Source organism: Aquila chrysaetos, chromosome 26 (assembly GCF_900496995.4).
Source record: "Aquila chrysaetos chrysaetos chromosome 26, bAquChr1.4, whole genome shotgun sequence".
NCBI lineage: Eukaryota > Metazoa > Chordata > Aves > Accipitriformes > Accipitridae > Aquila > Aquila chrysaetos.
Window position 1 is genome coordinate 3,645,306 of NC_044029.1, and position 17,514 is coordinate 3,662,819.

The 17,514-nt window shown below is 37.0% G+C and overlaps 1 protein-coding gene across 8 annotated transcripts in view; it reads left to right on the top strand.

Annotated features, from left to right (window-relative positions):
* The window catches only part of CDK17 (cyclin dependent kinase 17), a 94,992-nt gene that overhangs the window by 40,115 nt on the left and 37,363 nt on the right, over positions 1-17,514 (top strand). For 4 of the 8 annotated variants that reach the window (XM_030002864.2, XM_030002866.2, XM_041120432.1 and 1 more), the window contains exons 3-4: positions 3,743-3,781; positions 13,612-13,776. In XM_030002864.2, the coding sequence (XP_029858724.1) occupies positions 3,743-3,781; positions 13,612-13,776 (204 nt within the window). Of the gene's footprint in view, positions 1-3,742; positions 3,782-13,611; positions 13,777-17,514 lie in introns of those variants that run through there. The other 4 variants (XM_030002867.2, XM_041120433.1, XM_030002868.2 and 1 more) reach the window with 2 other exon arrangements.

The window sequence follows — 17,514 nt, forward strand, 5'->3', positions numbered from 1 at the left end:
ACAGGGAGGGCTGGGAAACTTGAGCAGAAGTAGATGCAGTGGAATTTGCCCTGCAGACTTCTAAAACCCCATCCAAGATCTGTTGCATACCAAGCTTTTGAAAGTTGAATTTACCTTTGGCAAAACAAAGCTATTCATGTTTTTCATTTTTACCCTTAATCCCTTGTATATTCATTGCTATTGTCCTGTCTTCATCATGGGCCGTGCCCAGTAGTTTGGAAAATGATGTTTATTACAACTTCTTATGCGTTGATACAACAGGTCTACTCTGAAACAAGAATTGTAGTATTTTTGCACTGATATCTACTAAGTACTTTCTGAGACACTGAGCAGTTGTCCCACATGGTTTCACTTGTATTAGCTTTTGTTACTGATGTATATTTTGTTCAGACCTGTATATAATTCTGACAGATTGATTTCATTATGCAGTTAAGTGCTAAGAATATTACTTTTACGCTGGGAAATGGGCATGAAAAATTGTCACCAGCATCAGTGAATGTAGTGAACTGGGTTGCTGAATTGATTCAGTTGAAAGCTGGATCCAGGAAGAATAAAAAGATTTTACTCTAAACTGGACCATGTTGTGGGTGCCACTTCAAGGGACAGAGGACACAGTAACTTGTTTACAGAAGCATGAGCTTATGCCATCTTAAACCATGTATGAATCTATTTGCAGTTTGTAATATTTATCTTGAGAATTATCTCAAACAGCAATACTTAGATGTCTTCTGCATGTTTGTCACCAAACTTTGACAAACATAACTTCTCAGTAGATATTTAAAGTGATAAAAATACAATTCAAGAAAATGTTTCTAATTATAAATTAATTATTTAGCCTTTAGTGCTCCTTTTATTTTGCTTTCCATGTTATTTCATTGGCCAAAAGGAAGCTTATATGCTAATATTGTGTGATACAATACATGCTATGCTTACAACTGCAAAATGTCGTTAATGCCTTAGTAGAGTATCTTTGGATACACTGAAGTGTTGTTGATCCTCTTGAAGGGAGGAAGAATAATAAATATAAATTGTACTTTTGCTATGCATAATCTTTAACTCATCATCTTATGTAATTTTAAAAAGTTTTACTGACATTTGCTTCCTTTTTTCTGATACTTCTAGAATGCAGGTATTAGTCTCTGTCCTATCTTTGATCTTGCAGATATGAACAGGTTACTACTTTGTGGATTTTTGTTTTCCTTTGTTTTTCCTTTCCTTTCCAACCCTACTTTTCTTAGAAAGTAGAATTGGAAAATGCTTGCTACACCAGCTAGTCCTGCTTTTCTAAATGAAGCTCTAACTTTCCCACAGATCATGATATTTTGGAAGGAGTATTTTTCAGACAGACCATAGGAATTGGGGTTTGGGGAACAACAATTGCTGGAAAAAGCAGTCAGGAAACACGATCTTTCTTTGGGTGAAAGACACTTTGGTAGAGAACATAGCCTGGAAAAAAATCCTTCCATGGACATTATTTTAAAAAATTTCTTACAGACAAGTGCTTAAATGAGAAAGCCTCTGATTTTATAAGATGCCAAGGCAAACCTAAGAAGTCTGTACTAACTGTAAATATCCAGCTGGGACACATGAGAGGATGTAGTCTCTTGAAGAATATTTTATAAAGTGATAGCTGCATTAAGATCTTGAAAGTGCACCTTTTACTGCGATGGTGCTGATCTCAGAAGGCAGGAGTAACCATCTCCCTAGTTTTGCTTTTAAGAAGAATAAACAGCTCCTTTACCCTGTGGAACAGAGAAGCACAGATGTGCCCAGTTTGTAGGCTTCGGATCTGTTCTTAAAGGAGCTTAAAAAGCACAGTCTAGTAAATCAAAGGCAAGCCAGTATCTTGATCTACAGAGAATCAAAGTCAGGGATACAGTCAGTGTTCAGAAAGTGGTTCTTACGTGATTTATTTTCAACCATTATTACATCATGAACTTGCGAAAGGAGAGTCGAAGGGCGTTGCAACTGTTCTTCTCACACCAGAAGGCAAGGATAGACCCTGAACACTGAAGGCCTTTACAGCAGAATTTTCTTCTGTTGTTGTTGTCCAACTTTGTTTTATTTTTTTTTCTTCCTGGCAAATCACCCGTCTTGTCTCCTGTCATTCCATTCTGATGGCTGGGTTCACTGAAGGATATAATTTTATACACACTAGCTTTTTTACTTTCTGGAAAATGACTGTATTACTGGGCTGGAGAGGTTGTAGAGGCTACATCTGTAGAAAACCACATCTGTGCTGACCTAGGATCCATGCTTATCTCTCTCTGATTTTCACAGACATGTCCTGTAAAATCTTTATAATAAAGTTCCAGTTCAGCACTGTGATTCCAGATGTAGATCATGTGTACATAGTACCAGGAACCTTTCCTCATGGTCACCCTTTTGCAATAACCTGTCTTGTTCAGCCCCCGCCAAATGTTTCCTCTCCCAGAACGGTTGCCTCTGATTTCAAATAACCACTGCTCCTCTCCAGAGACCCACCTTGTCGTTAGCTCCAGCTTTGAGTGGGTTATTTGAAGATTTAAAGAACAGTACTCCTAATGCAGAACAAATTGTCCTGTTTGTAGTTCACAGACATAAAAATAGATACATAACTTTTGATTTCTTTGCAGTGCATTGATACCACTGAATCAGCTAACCTTTTTGTATGCAATCTCATTTCATATACAGCCTCCTTTATTGCGTGATGTCAGTACAATCTCAGTATGCAGCACTCATCCATCAGCAGCAAAATGGGATTAGCAGGGATCAACCCATATTGTTCGATGCAGTAGCACAGAGCTATTGCACTGAATGTAGAATAACAGACAGTTTTGGTTTTGGTTTTTTTGGAACACCGTCAAATTATTTAGTGACCAGAAACCTATATGTAATTAAATCTGCCTTAAAAATTACGTTCGTCATAATTGGCTTCTGGGTGAGGAAGCATCGCCAAACATAATGCCAGATGCATAAACCATAAAAATAGAGGGACCAGTGAAATGCCTAATATACATCTGAAGCCTTATGAACTGTGGACTGTATGAAGTATACTTTGGGCTATTCTTTTATCTAAGTACAGAAGCTTTTCATGGTCTCTAATGTTTCAACATAGAAAACCAATTAGTTGGATTTGTTGTTTCTTTTTCATTCTGTCTTGGTTCAAGCACACTAACAACGTGCCAGCTCACTTTTTTAATTCTAGGTTCTACCTTAATATATGTATTCAGATTAATATTAAAAACACTAAATGGTAATTTCTAGCAGTTGACAACTAAATTTGCTCCTGAAATTTTTCCTTGCCATTGACATACTAATGAAATTTGGCTAGAAGTACCATCCAAATCATGCATATTTAAAGCCCAATTAACTGTAAAATTTATGCAAATACTTGAAATACATATGAATATGCTCTCTAATGAAAGCGAAAAATGTGGCCGTATTGTCTAATATTATGACATTATCACAAACCCCAAGCATGCTTTTAAGAATAATTTCAAGATATCTTCAAAAATACGTCCACAGCTCTTGCATTAATATATAAGTAACTTGGAAAGCCATTCTATGTTGCCAGTTTTTATTTTTATGTATAGATATATACACACATACATACTAAACCAAAACAAGTGAAGTTCTCATAGAAATGGCTTCATGAATTTCTAGAATAATATTTATCTTCATTTGGTCTGTTTTAGCTCAGCGATGTGATCATAGGATCCAGTCTCACAAACACTTGCATAATTTTTTTGTAATTTTACAGGTGTGAGTAATAATGGAAGGATCAGCTACAGTAAAGTGCGTAAGTGTTTTTTAGGTTTAAGGCCTTAATGACTAGTTAATACTCTGATAAGAGGAATGAATGTTATAAAAATTGACACATTGCAATACTGTCTCAGAACATCCAAATGTCTTTGTAGTTGTAGTCATTTCATATCATCTTCAGTACAGCTGAGAAACTCCCATTCCATCTGCTATGTGTGATTCCTTGAGTATGGAAGGAAAACAGTGTGTTGCAACATATTTTCAAGACAATGTTCTTGAATTGAAAATATGAGCACAGAAATACTTACTGGTAATAAATCAATAAAACTTCTCTGTTGATTTTGAAGGAAACTATCAATATAAAAATATGGGGGGGGGGGGGGGGGGGGGGGGGGGGCGGGCGGGGAAGAGAAGAATAGAATGCCCAGAAGTGCTAGAGCTCATTCTACAGCTACAGATTACTGCAAATACCTGGCAGTTGTCACAGTAAAATATTGAACCTTGTACTGTCCCTTACACCGTACTGACGATGTTTTTATTATAGTCTGTATGTACACTTCTGTGCTGTGGCATACATCAATTTTTGTTACTACTGTTCAGTATAGTTTCTCCATCCCACATACGCTGCATGACATTCTTCCCTTCTGTTTTAATTTGCTTCTTCCCACAAAACCTGGAGGCTCTATTCATGTGTGGAAGTGCTTATAAAGTGAAATGAGCATGAAAATTCAGTGCCTGAAAGCATGCTGCAGAGACCCGTAGTCTCTCATAAGTCAGCTCATAAGTGTTTTCCTTCTCAAGCAGAACGCAGGTTTAGCAGGAGAACATGATGCTTAGATGCAGAAGTGGACTCTCTAGATGCACCAAATTTCTGCTAGTGTAGACTTACTGATGGATATGTAGAGATTTCTTCTCAAACAGCATGCAGATGGCCTTGATAAGTACAGAAAAGTAAAATACATGTAACTAGCCAACACACAGTTATTTCTGAAAGTAGGGCAAAAAGGAGCCATATCCTCTGTTTCCTGATTTGGTTGGCAGTGTTGCCTCACAGATGTTTGCGTTGGGAGCTACAGGGTAGTTGTGTGTGGGGACGCGAGGATGGAGGCCAGGGATACTTGCATCTTGGCTACGACACTGACTCACGTTGATTTAAATGGTACCTGAAAGAGTGTTCTGAAGGATTTAGTGTAGTGTGATGCCTTCTGCAGTTATGCTTTTTAAAGGGAAGATTAGTAACTGGTGATGGTGTGTCTTGCATATATGATTGGGAGGTATGGGACTGCCATGCTTATGTTCCAATACATGTTCTGATGACCAGAAGTACTATCTTGAGAATTAGCTTTTAAACAGTATGAAATACATAAATCTCAAAGGCAGGTTTTTGGCTTTGAATATATTTCATTTAATTGTGATCTTCTTTGTCTTCATACCTAGACTGAAGGCAAAACCCCATGGTATGTGAAGTCAACTTTGAAAGGCCTTTTTGTAGTGTTTTTTACATGTCTTGATCTCATTTTTTGCCTTGTGTATTATCTCTTGGTTTTGTAGTTTAAGCAGACTCTTTGGAAAAATTTCTGTCCTTTTTGCCCCAAATTTAAAAAAAAAAAACAGAAAACTTTACAGGACATTACAGTGCCATTTTAATCATTGAGATACTTCATTTCTGGGATAAACTTGAAGACTGTGTTTCTTTAGGTTTCTGTCAGCATATTTCTTCAAACGTGCTACTAATATTTTTTGCCTTATGTCTTCCAAGTGAAGAATGTTTGGTCTGGACATGAGTGCTGTACTCAAATGGATTAATTTTGAGCAATGGGAGGAATCCCTTGAGGTTCTGCGAAGCTTTTAATATTGTAATAGTCAATAGTATGAAGGTTTCATCTTATTATTTAATGAATGAATACAGTTTTAAGTGGTATTAAGTGGTTGCTCTATTTTTAGAATGACTTAACGTTTTCCTGCGTATCACATAATGGAGTCCAAGGAAGCAACCCCATAAAATAGTGTATAAATATACAGTATTGTATACAGTGCTCCTCATGCAGCTCCCTGAGAGTACAGATATAGCAAACATATAGCTGCTTTGGGTTATTCTTCTATGGGAGCTATCACCTGCAATCAACTAGTTTTACTGAGTGGGTCTGACAGCCTTACAGCAGTGTAATAAATATTGTACAGTGCAGCATACCAGCTCTAAGATGTCAGAAATTCACCTGCTTACATTCTACAATTTCTGAAGAAATAAAGGGCTTCTTGACAACAGCTTCTTCAGGAAAGCAGTTTGTTCAAACTATTTTTTATTGCAAGTCCAAAAAAACCCAGCCTTTATTGCCAATAGACATGTAAAAATTGTGTAATCATTAATAGAGCATACATTCAGATTAGTTAAATGAATTTGTAGTAGATGATGCCAAAGCTGATTAAGCTGTACGACAGTAGCATTTGAGAAAGTCGATACAAATAATTTTAGAAGGTTATCATGATGCATCACAAGCTTCATGAATGCAAGGCAGTTTAGGGAATGAATATTTAGTTTCACATATGTAGAGTTCTGACACTTGCCCATTCTCTATCAAAATGGAAAAGAAAAAACCAACCAACCAACCTTGGAAGTTTTCTGGAGCAAGGGTGAGGTCAAGGTGGGTGGAAAAGAAACTGCATAGAGTCCTGTCCTATAAAAAAGGGTAGCTGATTCTCAGGACATTTAGTGAGATTTTGTTACAGTTGAGCCGATCCAAAGTCAAGCTGCAGCTAGAAGTGGCAAGTGAGGTTCTGCCTCCACCCTTCTGTCAGCACCTGCGCTCTGCGTGCCCTGTGATGATCTAGTTCAAAAACCTAAATCAAAATTACACTATTACACTTCTTTTTTGGTGGGGGAGGACCTTGAGCCACCTTTTTGGTAGCACCGGTGAATTGTGGCAGGCTTGCTGTCGCACAAAAGTTCATCCGTACTTAGAACATGGAGCATGCCTGGGTTCAATCGCCACTATATACCCAAATCAGAGATCATAAATGTCTCCAATATCTGTCTTATTTTGATTAGAAAAAATTCCTCTTGTGTACTTTATTTGTAGGAAATTAAAATACATATTTATGATGTGGTTTCCGTGTCCAGAATATGGATAGTGATTACTAAATAATACATTTTCTTGCAGACTTATTCAGCTCTATCAGAGATGCTTGATTTAAGGGAAAATGTCACCATGTATGACAGGTGATTTTGATTCTTTATTAAAGCTAGCTGAAGCAAATACCATTCCAAAATTTAGGCAGTGAAATCTGAAAGCCGGCTTGGTCTTTTTGTCACGTAATAGAGATACTCGTGGGACATAAAAAAAAGAAAAAGAGGTACTTGAATATGTGGTGTTATATATTCATAAAATGTGTTTTAAAATGCATTTACACTCCTAATGAAAACACTTTCTTTAATCCACCAGCTGACTGACATGTGACAGTATGTCAGTTGCTGAAGCCTTGCATAGAAATGCCAGGCAATTCTGCAGGCTCTCTGGAGCTCAGATTAAGTAAATCCAGTTAAGTAAATCCAGCACAGGAAAGAAAGTGGTGGTGTGGCTCTTTAAGATAGATGGACAAGGAAAAGAAACATTGGGGATTTATTGAAAAATTATTTAACTTGGGAGTAATTTCAGGTCAGAGCTTATGATTAATTTAAATTGCAGTTAAAGGAAAAAGAGGAGACCTCTTTATAAGCTCATAAAATAGTTGGTTTTAACTAATTCCACAGACAAGCTTCTTGGTTGTATACACTATTGTTCTATTTGACTCTGACAGTTCTCATAATTATGAAATAAAAAAATCAGTTCCACTTATGTTCAAGTATAAATTTCTGTCACTTCACAATTGAAAGATTTCAGCGGCTCATTTGAGTTATTTTCTGTTGTTGTATGTTTGTTAGCATTGGTGTTGGCATTATTTCAAACTTATCAAAGCAGTGGTACCTTACTGGGTACTGTATTTTCGTAAAATATATGTGTGTATTCTAAAACAGATCAGCAACATAGTCTAGCAACTCTAACATTATTAGCCAGGCTGGCTGTATTTTAAACAGTATTTTCTTTGAATAGCGCTGTTGTAGTTATTTTGCATTATGCCAATAATAACGGAAGTTGGAATGGTAGGATGCGAGAAATATAAGAAAATGATCCAAATTAAATAAAACGGCCGCTCAGCATTCGCCAAACTTGAAAATCAAGTAATACAACAGTGCACAGTCACCATGCGTTGCCCAATTTTAAACCTTGCTGAAGATGCACACTTAAGCAAGATAACATGGATGTGGCATTAAAAAAAAAGTATGTGTGTATATAATGTGTGTGTGTGTTTGTGTGTATCTATATTTATATACAAAACTAAAAAAAAGCAGGACACATTCATATTTCAATAAGTGTTCAGAGGCATTGAAAAGAAAGCCATGTGTTCATCCTGTACACCAGTATAATATTTATAAACATTCAGAATGTTTGACTCTAACTTCTTTCACATTTAAAGACTAGATTTGCGTGATAGCTTAGGTTGCATAAGAAATGTAAGAATTCAAATGACATTCCTTGAAAGATGAGTCAAAGATGAAGTTATTTTCTAGCCCAAATAAGAAGAGAATATAACAACTGACCAAATACAACTAAAAAAGAACCACTGAGAAGAAGTCTATCTTTCAGCTCGCTTTCTGTATTTGTAAATTTTATCAGTTTGGAATTACAGATTATAGAGCAGGGTGAGGAAAGAGAGCTAGAGATAAATAATTAATAAGGCCCTTGCTGGAATGTTGTGCCAGCATGAGCCAACACGAGCAAACTGCCCAGGTGCTGCAGAAATCTTGTGCCGTAAGGACGGCTGGAGTTCTGCCTGTCTGTTCTCCAGTCTCTCGAGGACGACATTTGAGGGCAAGTCTAAGATTAGAGCCCAAAATATAACGCTATTTCCCCAGAGTACCGTACCGGTTTCTAGTTCAGAGACTTCATGAACTAGGCAAGTCTCTGCGCAGTTAGCAACCCTGAGCAGATTTCTTGTTCGGTCTCCCCTTGAGCCTTGTAAGCTTCTGATCGTCGCGTAACATCCCGCGGCGAGGAGTTTCCACAGACGGCACGGTGTGAAGAACCGCTCCTGTGTGCCGTACGCAACCTGCCACGGCTGGCTTTTTAGTGACCCTCGCTCTTGTGCTGGGGGGGTGGTGGGTGCCGCTGATTCCTGGGTGCCCTCTTCAGCCCTCCTGCAAGGCTGTGGGTTGTGTCATACTTCTGCAGTCTTAATCTAGTTGAGAGAGGAAGACCAGAACCGTGCATGATATTCAAAATGCGGTAGATCCATCCACTTGCATAGCGGCACAGTGATTTTTCTGGTGGTTTTCTACTCCCCTCTTAACTTCTGTCATTTATTTTGGCTGTGGCTGAATATTAAACCAATAGCACCATGAAAATACCTACTGTGGTACTGGAAACACCTCAATCGTGTCAGCTAAGCCTTTGAGTGGTTGCTGAGTTATATTTACCAAGTACAGTGACACTAACGTAAGGAATGTTTGTGAGTTTTATATAGGGAAACATTTTTTTTAGAGACAAACCAAACCTATAATCAAAGAGATAAAATTACAAGAAGCAGTTTATAGATGTATGTAGTAAAGGCATTTAACTTTTACAGTTTTGACTCATCTTATTCAAGACCAAGCCGTTGCACTAAATTCACATCTTAAAAACTGCAGTGTTACCCTTTAAATGTAGTGATTCAACATATTAATAACCCTGAAAAAAAGTGAATTCATGTGAATGAAATGAAATTGTAACTTAGGAAGAATTACTGGGACCTCTTTGGACAGAGGGAGTTAAATACTTTTTTTAAAAGCACTTTCTTTATATCTTGGATCTCATAAATGCACAAAAATAATAATAACCAGTCTTGTAAATTCATTTCCAGCAAGACTTTGCTTGCTTTTCAATATTTGTTCCAGCTTTTAGCCATTACTGTCATGTTTGCAGGGAGGAGGCAGCACACAGTGCAGAATTCATGTGAATGTTTCTTTAAAAGTTTCTAGCATACAACAATGCAAACTTAACTGTATATAACAACAATACTTTTCCAGACCATAAGCCTGTATGTTATACGATCATAAAATGCCATATGATCCCTCTTTTTTTGTAAATTGATGTGTACTAGGATTCTAAAAAACATTTGTAAGCAAGTACTATTAATACTTCTCTTAGTCAGAAGTATACTAGTAATCTGAGAGTTTTTGTAACCTTCATTTTATTGTCGGTAGTTATGCCTGTCCTACTAGATGACCTAAATTATTGTTGCTAAATTTTATAATGGTCTCCATAATTTAGAACAATACTTGTGACAGTACGGGAAGGTAATAGTTGCCTGTAATGGCAAAAGTTATTTCTGTGTAATTGGATCTTATTATGTCAACCGTTTGTCTTTCATTTTTATATAAATTTGCTGTTTGCTTATTAATGTGATCAGTGTTTACCCTTATATTTGAGCTGCACTTTTCATATGTTAGATATTTTAGGAATTTTCTTTTACACTGTAAAATATGTGCAAACCTACCAGTGCCGTGAGGAAAACAAATTTTTTTAAACAATCTTCTCTGTTCATCACACTGTCATGTTAGTAACAAACATAAAACTCAATCTCTGCTTAGTGTGTTCACGAACTCAGGCCTTCTTTACACACTCCACAGCTCATGGAGGCAGATTAATTTTATCGCGAGTAGACAAAAGCCGTAACATACAAGGGCAGCGATCAACTCTGTGCTCTGTGACTGCAGCTATAGTCCACGTGTGTGCCCGCGCTCCAGCGTGGTTAATGGTACCGGCGTCCTCAGCGGCTGCGGGCGTATGGAGGTGGGTTTGGGTGGCCGGGGTGGCCGCGGCGTGTACTGTCGCACTCGCGGGCAGCGTTCTGCTTCCAGCCGTACGGCCCTGTCCCGTCGCTGTGCTGCCTTTGGTGCTTCTCGACCTTTGCTGAGATGTACCCTGGCATCTTCAGTTTCTCATTGGGATGAGAAAAGTAATGTTTGTTTTGATGGAGAATTTGCATGCGCACGAGAGACTTATCTTACCATGGGAGGTGCATTTGCAGTTACCAAGCATCAGTCTGTCTCAGCACTTTGCTCAGGGTTTAAGTTACCCTCCAAAGTGTAAGGCTATTGACACTAGTGGCAGAGCTAAAAAACGTTCGAGTGATTTTTAGCAGTATATTTCTGTATTAACAACAAAAAAAATCCGAGAACTTTCTTCCTAGCTTTATTATTAGGGCTTTAAAACCAAACAAAACAAAAAACTGAGGGGCTTTTGCTTTGCTTGGTGTAGCCCGGCCTGGTCAAAGGGAAGAGAGTTTTACTTCCCAGACTTTCCCAGAAAAAACATCTCTTTGAGTTGGCTCTCTTTTTTCATAAAAAAATTAGTTTTAGAAACGATTAAAATGCGGTAGAATTACGTGTTTAATATATATTATTTATTGCTTATATATGGAATACAAATGAAGTAGTAACTTCAAAATTATGCAAACTAGCCACTAAAACCCACCAGGCATCATAGTTATAACCGGTGATGACTGTCTCAACAGACCAAACTATCTGCTCATCGGGTATTTGGATTTTCAGTGTTACCATTCATTTGTTCAGCACTGCGTGTAAACTCAGTGTGATGTCTGTAGTCTAGAAACTAGATCAAATCGAAGATTAGTAAGAAAGTTGGAAAGCAAAAAGCAGATTTTAATATATAAAAAACAAAAGCAGTAGTTGTGCTGTGTGTGAACCTGTTTCCTGTCATGTGGAAGTAGTAATAGATTCTATGCAAAAATTGATGACGAATTTGCTGCCTGCTGCCCTAGCATAAATCTGCTGTTGAAGGCACACAACAAGGAAGCTGATACCACTCTTAAATCAAAAGGGTTGATGCGATGTATTAGAAACAGAAATAAGGATTTGGGACAGGGATGTGCAGAGTTTTGAAGGTGAAGACGCTGATCGTACTTCATGAACATTATACACAGATGTATGGTGTATTTTTCCTCATGTTCACCCGTATTGAAGCTGTGTTTATGAATGATGTTAACTGAAAGATGCGGGCAGGTTTGTAACAGTGCTGATGTGTCCTTTCACATTCTGTTTTCTGCCTGAAGTGTTGGAGTTTTTTGGCTTTTATTTTTTTCCTGCAGCAGCTGAGTTAAAGAGGTTTTTTGTCTTACTGTATTATGTTTAAAAAATAATTACGCAAGAAATTTTTGCATATAAAGTCACTGGCCTGTCCTTGGGTAGTTCTGTCAGACCAATCATAATAATATATCCAAAAGGTTTTGGTATATGTGGGGATGGAGGGGGGTTCCCTTCAGGATCCTGCTTTCCTTAGCTTATTAGGTATTTGTTGCTGGTTTTTTCCTTCACTGTTGAAATTCTGCTTTCCATAAACTAAGTTCTCCAGCTATATTATTCTTCTTATCTTATTTTGGAAGGGCAGGCAAGATTTTGGGGTCCCTGCATGTGAGAATATAAGTCGGGGTGATGAAGTAGCATCCCGGAGTGCTCCCTGTCCCAGCAGGCGTGAGTGAAGCTCTGAGCAGATCCCGGCTGCCTTACGCCCTGGGACCAGCGGATCCAGGATCACTCGGGAGGTGCCACTTGGTTCAGGAGCGCTCGCGCTGCAGTTGCTCAATGCGTGGTTGCTGCCTTTTCTGTCTTCCGAATAATACCAAACAACACGTATCTGTAACGGTAGTAAGAATCAAATGATGGAAAAATAAAATTACTTGAATCTAAAGTGTTCTGGCACATCCTCTGGTCTTTCTTCTAGTACAGGGACAGTGCTTGTATGTAGCTGCCGGGTGACTCTGACCTCTGGGTACTTTTTCTGTAGTAAGAGTATTTCTTCTTTAATTTCTTGTATGAGTGACTTAATCAGTGGTTCTGAGAAGTCCAGTTTTGTGACAGTCAATACAAGCTGACATCTATTCTGCTTCTTGTTGGGGTAAAAAATCCTCTGTGTTTTTAGAGTTAGACTGCTGCTAGTACCATGGCAATCCTTGAGTGCTAGTCCATGTGTGCAGAGTCAGGTTGCTGAGAGAACACTAACACTCAATTTCTGTGCACATTTGTATATAAGATTTTAAAATTTTTAATGTTTCATCTTTTTTAGAAAGTGTTTATCAATAATAATTTTTTTAAAAAATCTTACAATCCTGGGTTTAAGTCTAAGTACAGTGAACTGTTTGAGACACAGTCCAATAGAAAGCCAGAATAACTCATTGAATACTTAATTATTCTGATATCCTTTAAGTTAATAACCTTTAATTATGGCATGACAGCTCTGGTGGGTATAGACGGGTATGTTTCTACTTGCTACTAGTGACCCTCAAGAATTTTGAGAGGGAGAATATTTCCAAAGGCTTGTGGTTGAATTTGCTCATCGTGTGAGTTGCCCTACCAGCTGGTCTGTTTAAATTATGGTAAAGATGAAACATTGTGCAATAAGACAAATCATTAATTCAGAATAAAATAATTATACTGATATTAAAAGCTATGTTCGGGTTTTATTCACATTTTTAGACTGTATATTCAGGTCATTTACTGATCCAGCAGCAGAGTGACAGAATTTAGTAAAATGAAATTTGGGTAAGAGTAAATACCATGTTTTGTATTAATTTGTTAATAGAGAAATGGCAGTAGTATGATGGTCTACTGTTAGTATGAAAGAGAATCTTACCAGAGTGGTGATTTCCTGTGTAGTAACTGTTTTTTTCTTTTTCTTTTTTTTTTTTTTTTTTTTTTTTTTTTTTCCTTCTGGCATGTTCCTGACACTCCTCCTTGCTTGTGGGAATGAATATTTTGATCCTTGTGAATTGTAGAGCCAATTGTGAAGAATGGCAGGCCTCCAACGTCTCACAGCATGCACTCATTTCTCCACCAGTACACAGGATCCTTCAAGAAGCCCCCTTTACGGAGACCACATAGCGTCATAGGGGGAAGCCTCGGCTCTTTCATGGCAATGCCCAGAAATGGGAGCAGATTAGGTAATTTACTGCCTTGTTTGTTTAAATTCCTTTTTCTATGAAGAATAATGTCTGTATTGATTCTTAGCAAGAGATATGATTATTCTAATGCTTTAATAAATCTCTGGGAATGCGGTAATCTTTTTCGGGAGTTGATGGAGAAACTTGTTTTTAAGGTACTGAATGTCTCTTAAGGTTTTCAGGAAGAAAGCAATTACAAGAACACGCGGTCACCCATGAATTTTTGACAAGTTGCAAAGTTACAAAAGTTACAAAATATTCTTTCTTAATACATTGCAAGAAACCTGTGTGTCTGTCTCAGTTAAGCATTGGTGAGAACTACAATGAATTGAATATGATAAAAACAGAGAATAGTCATCCTACATGTGGAATTTAAAAAGAACTGGTATATTATTTAGACTTCTCATTATTATAAGAAAAAAAATTGTTTTTTTCAGTGATAAATGAAGGCGACTCAACTATAATTATCTTTTTGTTGTGGTCCCGAGCTATATTTGTGGTTCTGTGGGGCAAATAAGTTACAAATTTTTTTTTCTTCTCCTTCAAGTAATTTGTCATGTTGCTGCCTCCAGTCACCATTAATGTTTTACCCTGCTTTTATGTTATTTTAAATTGTGCTTAATTAATTGATACTAGAAAATGAGAGCAAGTCATAATTTAATTAGAATTTTATGAGTTTTTCAATCTTCTGCCCTCCTTTAGAAGTGTGTGATAAACTGATCTTCAAGATTAAACTATGAGTCTTCAAGATAGTAGCCAAACCACTTATATCCTTCTCTGCTGTACTATTACTCATTATGTTCAAAACCTTGCCTTTTCACTGTTTGTGCTACCATTCAAACTGAAAAAAGAATTCTGTCCTCTTGAATGGACTTTTGCAGCTGTTGTTACCACAGAAGAAAACAGGTTTTAGTGTGTGCAGTTTGACTACCATATCAATTCCTGATTTCACTCAAGTCCTACACACTTTATTTTTTTTCTTCTTTGCCTAGCCAAGCTTTGCTTAAGTTGTCAAGGATCTAACAGGAAGACAAAGCTTAAAAAAGACCAACCAAACAAACAATTGTGTACTTAAAGAAATCTCTGGTTAGGATTTAGTCTTGGATGGATTACTTGTCAAATCAGATGTATACAAACTGTGTACAGGAACAGCAGAGTTGCATACTTCTGCACTCTTGTTCTTGTGTGTTGCCTTTAAAAACATTCTGTAGCATTTTTAAATGTAAATCTACCAATAACTTAATCCTCTTCAAATTTCACTATGAACTTCAAATCAGCCTTGCAAAAGGAAAATTCATAAACAGTTTTTAGTTTCTTTTAATGATTTTTCAGTTTTGTCAAAGCTTTATTTTTCACCTGAAAAAAATACTTACATATTAAGTATTGCAGAGGAATGCCATCAGTTTTATTTTTTTCAGGTGAACAAGTTTTATAGGTGATCAGGTGTTTAAATAGCACTCACAATTTTAATATGTTAGTCTGTAGGAAGTGCTATAATAACATGTTTTAAATAGCTACAGATTCCTGTAGAATTTGTAATTTTGTTGAAGTAGTATGGAATAGATTTACTGAGTGTACGTATGTATATGTTAAACATCGCTTTTTGCTTTGGATGCAATGATGCCATTAATGATTTTTTTCCCCCCACTCATTTGATGCAAATTTAAGCTACTTTTACATGTTATCTAGTGGTAGATAACGCAAGTACAAGCATATACAAGCATAATTACTAATGTTCTTTTGCTCCTTCTTCACATCTTTCCTGCTTTTGTTCCTGCCATATGAGAATGGTTATTACTCAGCAGGATGCTGAGGTTTTCTCTGTTGGGATGACATCAGAAATGAAACAGTCAAATATGCTATACTACATGAGACTTTTTGTTCTTTGCTTTCTTCATTCATCCTCTTTTCTTTCCACTATTCCCTCTATTCTAATGGTGGAAAAATGCTATCTGAGAGATATCCTTGAAATATCACAAAATCATGGCAGTTAAAGGATGGTTATTTGGTTAAAAAACAGATTAAAACAAGACCTGCCACAGGTACATCTTGCTGCTTGCTTTTGAATGAGGTTATCAATATAAAAATTGGTTGAGAAGCCTGGGAGGGTTTTGGAGTTTTGTTTGCTTTCTGAGCACTGAACATGAATTCCTGCTGTTTTCACTGTTTGCTTTCTGAGCACTGAACATGAGTTCCTGCTGTTTTGGTAACATGTAAAATCCAAAAATATTTTTTAAAGAATTTCTACTTGGAAACATCTCTGTTAGCTTTAGGTTTTGTAAAATGTTTTGTAAAGACAAAAATTCTGAACTGATCTCTAAAAAGTGTGCTTTTGTTTAAAATTTTGTAGTCATTTTTAATTTAGTATTCAGTTATCATGATGATTTTAAATAACATAGATCATTCTCAGGCCAAATTGTGAATCAGCCATGTCACTGATGCAAATGAAGGTCTAGCTGAGTGGTTTTTTAGCTCACGTATATCTATACAGCTTCTGAAGTCTTGCACCTCCAGAAACATTTAACTGCTGCAGTCCATCATGGAGCCAGAGCTAATAAACCCTTTTTGGACCTGACCTGGCTGAATGCAGAGCCAACTTAGTTGTCCTGGTTCCATTATTTATATTACTGGGAACACTGGAGAGGCGCTTGGAATGTACAAAGCCAACTGACGCTGATCCTTCTGGTGCACCTCAGTAGCAGCCAGGGGAGAGCTTATCCCGCTTTTGCCTGTTGTGTTGATATAGTTATGGAGAAGTTTTGTTTCTTTGTCGTAAATACTGAAATTGAAAGGAATGATGTTTCCATACAGCTTTCATACTTTGGTAACGTTAATAGCAAAGGCAATTTTTCACTGTGGCCTTCCTCAGTTTGGATTGTTATTACTGAATCTAATCATAAACTGTAGCCACTTCACAGAAAAGTAAGCTTTGGAAAAGTGCACCTTGGAAGGACTCCAATACGCAGGTCACGTGATTATTTTTGTAATCATTTGAAATAAGATGGAAAGATCATGCAGTCTGACTCACTACTGACTAATTAGTGGATATTACTTTAGCTCACTTGGAGGAGTTTTCATTTGCTGCACTGTAGGTTCCCTGTATGAATTTCTTCTGTGGTGCATTCCTCCCAGCTGAAACGAGGACAGCCTTTTCTTTTAAATGTACTTCCATAGTTTTCCTTTTACATTGTAGTCATCTACAGCTTTTCATTACATGGCCATACTGGATATTTAATTAGATATGTAGAGTACATTAACATAAATGCCTGTGTGAGAGAACAGCTTGCGTATTCAGTGAAAGCAATTCAGTAAATTCCTGAACTATTAAAACCTCTGAAGACCATGCAAGCTGGCTTTGGTGCAGGTAAACTTGCCTATAGAAAAGCTTAGTGAAATTAAGGAAATATTTGCATGATTTTCATCATTGCTTAATCAAATATTATCATCATGCACCTGTGTAAAATGATTAAAATGACTAAGCTAATGCCTTATTCCTGGGTTTATGCTATTAAAATAATGAACATAAGGCTCTGCTAATGTCTTTTTAACTGAATAAAATAAAAGGACACATTTATATTGGATAACAACACAGTCAAGATATTTTTAAAAAGCTTAAAAGTATCCCTATTTAGAATATGATTAAAACATCTGCAAACCCTTGTAGATAGGAGCAGTTGGGTATTTAGCCCATCAGAAATTTAGGCATGTGCTTAATTGATAGATTTTTGGATGCTACAG